This window comes from Cololabis saira, chromosome 13, assembly GCF_033807715.1.
Source record: "Cololabis saira isolate AMF1-May2022 chromosome 13, fColSai1.1, whole genome shotgun sequence".
Taxonomy (NCBI): Eukaryota; Metazoa; Chordata; class Actinopteri; order Beloniformes; family Belonidae; genus Cololabis; species Cololabis saira.
Genome location: NC_084599.1, coordinates 15,482,125 through 15,489,454, shown reverse-complemented (window position 1 = coordinate 15,489,454; position 7,330 = coordinate 15,482,125). Strand labels below are relative to the sequence as shown.

Genomic DNA, 7,330 nt, shown 5'->3' with positions numbered 1-7,330 from the left:
TTATTGCAAAAATGTAATTTCCCTTTGAACACTGAATTCAACTCAATTCAATTCAATTCAATTCAATTCAATTCAATTCAATTCAACTCAATTCAATTCAAATACATTATTCACAATGAAACTTATATCCAATTTTAAGTTTTAACTTGCTTTACTTTGCATCCCTTCATTTTAAGTTTTGTATATTCCTTTTGTATTCTGGCTGTAAAATATTGCCTGTGGAAATGAACTTCATATGCATGTCTTTGTGCACACATGCACACTAGTAAGCACATTGAATTTGTTTAGGCTATTTATAAGTTTCATTTGATACGATTCCAAGTTTTTTTCCATGACTCCTGGCAAACCAACTCATGCATCTGTGGAACAGAACGTTTTTTCTCAGCCACAATCAGCGGTGAATGCAGATAATAAGTCCAAGAGGGACAGCTTGAACTGCAAACGGTATAAAAGAGCTGAACTGAACTGAAAATAAGTTGAGATCTCCAAATCTAACTAACACCATGCTGCGGACACTGGCCATCCTTCTGCTTCATGCAGTATTTGGTGAGTATCTTTTTCTTGGATAGGAGAAAGAATAAAAAATGGACATTCTTACAAAATGCACATGTCAAGCATTTATTTTAAGCAATCGTATATTTCATTTTTTTTTCTTTTATTGTATATGTATAGTTTTTGGATGTGGCACACCTGCTGTGAAACCCGACACCAGTAGGATTGTGAACGGCCAGGATGCCCGTGCCCATAGCTGGCCTTGGCAGGTGGCTATAGCACCTAAATGCACATGAACCATCCTCTTTTTCACAATTGCTGCACCCTAAACTAACATTTTTCTCAGATCTCCCTGCAAGTGAAACATGGAGCCCGTTATCATCACACTTGTGGAGGGACTTTGATCGGTCCTCGCTGGGTGTTGACAGCTGGACACTGTATCTGGTAATTAACTAGCTATGGGGATGTAATGTACCATGAAATGAATGATGCACACGAACAATGTGATGATAATCCCAAAGTCAGGAAAAAATAAACAACGGAAGAGAAAGGATATCATGAAATACCTATATTCTTGAACTGCAGAAAAGACAAATCATGTTTTACAGGCCGGGAGACATTTACCGTGTGGTCTTAGGAGAGCACGACATGAGCTTGCAGGAGGGCACAGAGCAGATCAGAGACATCCTGCGCATCATTGTCCATCCAAGCTGGGACATTGACCACGTAGCTGATGGGTGAGTTTATTCTATAAAAAACAATATCTGTGCTTTCGCACCATTTTCTAATAATACATTTACATCTCTAAGTAACACTTGATAAAGTACTGTAAAAGCCGGTTAAAAGTGATCTATTTTACCACAATTAACATGTACTGAACACCAAAATTTGACAAAGGGCAATAAAACTGTTATTTTAAATGCCTGATTAGTAAAAAATCTAACCATAATAATGTTTTTTTCTCCCAGCAATGACCTGGCCCTGCTGAAGCTGGATAAGAGCCCTATTATGAGTGACAGCGTCAGCGTAGCATGTCTTCCCCAGGCAGAGGAGATCCTCGCTCATGGGACCCCGTGTTACATCACTGGCTGGGGCAACCTCTACAGTAATGTCACTGCATCTTCGTCTGTCATGCTATTTTTGCACTGCACATTATTGCAGGTCATTAACAGCACACTAGGATTTAGGCTCAGCCAGGAGAAAGTTGCAGTGAACTAGATTATGAACACTTCCTTGTATTGGACAAATTCTGTTTTCATTAGACCTGATCCGACTACCCTCTGTGAGTTAATGGCGGGACAGCTGGACACGCCACCCTGCGCCAGTCAGTGTAAAAGGGACACGCTAGATCCGTGCGTTAAAGGCGGGGTATCCGCCAATGTAAAAGGGGCTTAAGTTTATTGCCAGTTGTAGTAATAAAACCACTTTGGAAAACAGTCACAAACAGCTAAAGTGAAATGTCAACACTTAACAGACAGCCATAAGATCACAGGTTGAGACACGGACACAAGTTAAGACATAAAACATAACGACTGAGACACATTGTCACATATAAAGTATAAAAGTAATAATATTAATGATTTAAAAATCAGCAAAGGACAGTTCTTACATTAAGGTGCATGTTTGAGGTGCTACCTTCTAAGTTTATTGTTCAGACTCATTACAGCTTGTGGGAAGATACTCTTAGCATAGTGAGGCAATAGCATAGTTCATTGATCAGCATTGTTTCCCCAACGGAAGAAGGTCAAATATCTCAGCAGGATGAACAGCACTTGGGTCATTTACAAGGTGTAAGGTCCGAGAAAGAAGTCTAGATTTTTAAACGTCCCCCAGAGCAGGCAGCTCGGAGTCTGCTCTCCTACAAGTAGGACTTACAACTCTATTTAAACGTTCTTTACTTTGACAGTGAGATTTCCAAACATATAAAGATTCAGCTGGTGAGAAGGCTTCCTATCATACTCTGATAAAAGTTCAGGAGAATCTGTTTAACAGGGAATTCCCTTCATTTAATAAAAATAAAAAACATTACCATGTTTTTTTTAACATAGCACTAGTGTTAATATGCTGGCTTAGATCATTTGAGAGTCAGACCCAAGAATTAACAGCATGCCACCATCTCTACCTCGGTGCCATTGATAATGATAGCGAACGGAGGGTTTCTGTGTGTCTGAAATCGATAACCAGTTCTTTAGTTTTTGAAATATTCAGTGATAGATTGTTTTCCTTGCTCCAGCTAAATACATTTTGTAGCTCAGATCGGTAATGTGATTCATCATTTGGGGGATAATGGGCCCAATGGTGGTAGTAATATCGTCTGCATACCTGATAATTGGATTTTTATGATGAGAAGCTGCACAATCACAAGTATACAGTGTTAAAAGCAAAGAAGAATGCAACCTTGAGGGGACCCTGTACTCACCATAAGTTAATCTGAAACACCATCATATTTTGGTTCTTCTATAGATAGAGCTTTCTCATTGCTGATAAAAGTAACTTGTGATATCGTCAAGGCATGACCTGTGCAGGAATTCAAGAGTGTAGCACACAGGGGAAACAAGAAATAAGAAGTAATGCATGTGTAATGGGCGGTGCAACACAAGAGCAAAACTCCTTGGCTCACTGCAGCTTGACTTACTATCTCACATGTCTTTTTACTAACTGGTTTTGTGTCTGAGTTTTTAGTAAATCAATGGGATTACATTTGTGATAAACAATATTGCGCAAGCGGCTAAAGCTTTCAGATAACCTTGCCCAGCTCTGCTTGCTGATTGCAGTTTCCCCCGAGGTGTGTTCATGCTGTTCTGTTCTCTCTGTGCGCCAGCCCACGGGCCCATGCCCGATAAGCTGCAGCAGGCCCTGCTGCCCGTGGTGGAGCACAACATTTGCAGTCGCAGCGACTGGTGGGGCGGCACCGTGAAGAAGACCATGGTCTGTGCAGGAGGAGACGACGTATCCGGATGCAATGTATGTGATGCAATCAAAGGCCCCACATTGTCCCTGTCAGAGCTGAAGTAGTGCTTCATGCTGTGTTCCTCTGTCTGCCTCTCTCAGGGAGACTCTGGCGGTCCTCTCAATTGTTTGGGTCGGGACGGCAGGTGGTACCTTCAGGGCGTTACCAGTTTTGTTTCAATGAGCAAGTGCAATGAAGTGAAGAAACCCACCGTCTTTACTCGCATTTCTGCCTTCACCGATTGGCTCAGTGAGGTAAAATAGACCTCTTTCCTGCTCTGTTTGTCGTGCAGTGAGACCTCACCTGTGCATGAGTCTGTCTGCAGAGACACTAAGATATACTGAAGCCCATCTCAGATATGAATAAAACATTAAACAAGTTCATAAATTACATTTTATTCCTACAGGTTATGCTGCACTACTGAGGCTCTGCCGGATGCCACTTGGAAAATAATGAAGTCCCAGGAAGACATTCTGCCTGTATGGTCCGAATTTGTTTCCATTTTTTTAAACTCAGTAAAAGAGTTATAGTCAAGCTAAAAAAAAACACCACTTGTATTTAAAAAAAATAAAACTTCAAACTGAAATACTTGAAACGACAGCGTTTTTCTTGAGTAGAGTGATATCCCACTGCTTCCACGTCAGGACATCCACCTTCAGGCAACAATCTTCGGTGACAACCAAAAGAAAATCTCACCTAATGCCTTCTAAAGCCCGAGGAGAACATGTAGAACGCTTCATGGACTGTTTTACCGCTTCATATTTCATCTGTCCCGCTGTGTGATAGAGGAAAGACGAATGTCCGCCCATCGACTCCTGTGGAGGACTTATGAACCGGTACTTGGTATCAATCACCACCAAGGTCGGCCAAATGTCAGCGCAGGTGAACATACTGTCTGATGTATGCCGCTGTGCTGGGAGTCGCCATCTCATGTCAGATAAATAGCAGCAATAGGTTACCTTGATGCACAGCATCAGCAGTCTGCTGCACCAGATAAGCCACACATTCTGAGCTACTTTTGACAAATGTTAGTCCTGTTTGTGACTTATTTTTAGCATGACAGAGAACGATAATTATCCAGAGTGAATGATAAACTGATAACTTTGTTTGAGCGAGTGAAACATGATACTCTTCTGCTTCATGCATCTAAACTGAAGCTCAAAACAGTGAAACAAACTTTGAGGCAGACTTTTAGCTTTTATCTCACTGTAAGCACGACAGAGAGACATTTTAATGATAAATTTACCCAAATCAATTTTGGGAATCTTCATTCTTTAGACTTTAGCATCTCAGCCTACAGCCACTTCTGAACGGCCTCTTCTACAGTTTTGTTTGTATTGTCCTTCTTTTTTGTGATTGCTGTGTATGTTCAACTTTACCTTTCAAGTGGCTAACCTTTCAGTTGAAACAAAAGTTATCAGATAAAGTTTGTTGTGAGACATGCCTATACTAGAGTGAAATACCATTACCTAAAAGTTGTATTTTTCTATTTCCATCCCAACTGTTCCTACAGCAGGCATTTGACAGTCAAATCTTGACCTGATCGCATTTGTTTTTATATTTATTTGTCTCCATCTGCTGGTAGATGTGAGGATTGCAAGCACATCAGTCTGTGGACAGAAGAGACCAGATGGCAGAGATGGACAAACATTTAGTTTTCATTGGACCATAATTGTACAGTGAAAGTAAACAAAGGGCCAAACATCAAACGATTTAGTTGAAACACTTGCTCACTTTGCCAGCCGATTGTATCCGTCTTTTTTTCTTTCTTTTTTGCTCGCTGATGACATGACTGCTGTTCTCCTGCAAAGAAGATGTTAATCTGCTGTGAGTGTTTGTTTCAGACTACCAGTCTCTTTGGAAACCAAAGATAAACCCTGTGGGGACGCAGTGACCTTCCATCACCACCAGTTTGTGTGTCACTCTGATCATGACATCGATAGTTGCTCATTCTCAGCTCCTTCAGAGATTCAGCCAGTTTGTACGAGTTTTAACAGCAGAGTTTTATGGTTTTACAGCAGCGCCTACGCAGGGCGGCCTCTCACCTGTAACACGAGGGCATATTGTTCGACCCTTTATGGACCGTGCCAGCATGGCAGACAGACAGTATCGACCCTGCAGGTAACAATCCGCTCTGAAAAGCACAACACCGACACAGAACTCATTTGGAATAAATAGCATTTTGAAGACAATATGTGTTCATATATATATATATATATATATATATATATATATATATATATATATATATATATATATATATATATATATATATATATATATATATATATATATATATATATATATATATATATATATTACACCATTAAAGGCACTTGACCACCAAGTATTTGGATTGGCATGTGGGTGGAGAGACAGTGAAAGCAGCATTCCAAAGGTTAAAGGTAAACATGAGCTGATCTTAAGCGATTATAAGTGGGTCTTCCGATGTCACATGTGTGGAGAGGACTCCATCAAACATCATGAGTTAGTCAATAAATAACCAAATGAATCGTAAAAGGTGTCTTTGAGCTGCTTCTTCGTTTCAGATTAGTCCACCATACGTTGAGCCTTCAGTCATCTCCAGCTCAAATCACTCACTGTTACTGTAAACACAGTAGAGAGGTCACGGGCCAATTATCGAAACACACTTAAATTTTGTTGCTCATCACTGCACAGAAGCTAACTATCTGGGCTCTGCCAGATATTAATACTTATCATTGAGATAAATTGGTGTTTAATCAATGTTCAGCTAAAGATAATGTAGTCCACCCAATATTCATGTCTTTTATCAGCAAAATAATTAAAGCAGCTAAGTTGTTAAAAGCAGTAATATACTGTCTGCTGTGATAATGAGAGTGCAATTGCTTTATAACCTTCAACAGGATTTATTACCACTAGCAAAATATTTAATGTACTATTATTTAGTAGATGCTTTCATTTCATGTGTGGTCAGATTCAGATTCATGCTGTCAAAAAAAAAGAAAGTAGAATCAATTAAGAATCTATAGGAGGTGTTTAAATTGTCTTTTGTTCTGGTTCATTTTAATGTAATTGCCAGTTAAAACATTTAAAGGCACTTATGTAAGAAAGTAGACACATGTACAAGTTTTGCTATTGTTTTTTGATTAGCAATATTAGTTTGAAAAAGGTTTTAAAAAAACAAGAAACTAATATACATATATAAACTAATAAAAATAATATAAACAAATTAAATACATATTTTCAGAAAATAACTTTAAAAAGATGTATTTAATTTGTTTATATTATTTTCATTTTTCAGTTAAAATGTTTTATTTATATAAACTATTTTAAATCACTTTGGATAATATTTGAATAATATAATTTAGATTATAATTATTAACTTGTTCAATTGTTTGTTAATGAATTAATAATACAACACAAACATTTGCATATCTACCAATTCTTTTAAAATTATGACATTAGTTTTTTTTAATTAAATAATAATAATGTATTTAATTACATGTTATTTGTTTCATGTTTTAATGTTTTTAATAATTTCATATTTTTATTTAGTACCATGAGTTCCCCAGCTTGTCCTGGTGAGCTGAGGTTGCTTTCTATTGAAAAATCTCATGATGACTTTGTTAGAAAAATCCATCCTCTGGGTTTAAAAAAGCCTGTTTTCAGCCCTGTAGCAGTGATAATTAACAATCCCGGCTAACATAAATATCCCTTAATGTGAACCAATGATTGCCTGTCATGCGGAGACTACACACTCCATATTTCACACAGAGATCGAGCATCACCTGACCAAACAAGGGTCAAACAACATACCATATTTATAGTAGTGTGACATTCATTACTTCAAATATCAGCATGATTATGTCAACTTGTGGCTGCAGACATATGTGAACACCAGAGACT

General features: G+C 38.3%; 1 protein-coding gene across 1 annotated transcript; it reads left to right on the top strand.

The window, feature by feature from the left end:
• Positions 1 to 428: 428 nt before the first annotated feature.
• Positions 429 to 4,028, top strand: LOC133458245 (proproteinase E-like). Its single transcript, XM_061737934.1, has 8 exons — positions 429 to 546; positions 673 to 761; positions 839 to 936; positions 1,101 to 1,229; positions 1,461 to 1,597; positions 3,314 to 3,456; positions 3,544 to 3,696; positions 3,849 to 4,028. The coding sequence occupies exons 1-8, from the start codon at positions 504 to 506 to the stop codon at positions 3,864 to 3,866; spliced, it is 810 nt and encodes a 269-aa protein (XP_061593918.1). The 5' UTR covers positions 429 to 503; the 3' UTR covers positions 3,867 to 4,028.
• The last annotated feature ends 3,302 nt before the right edge of the window (positions 4,029 to 7,330 follow it).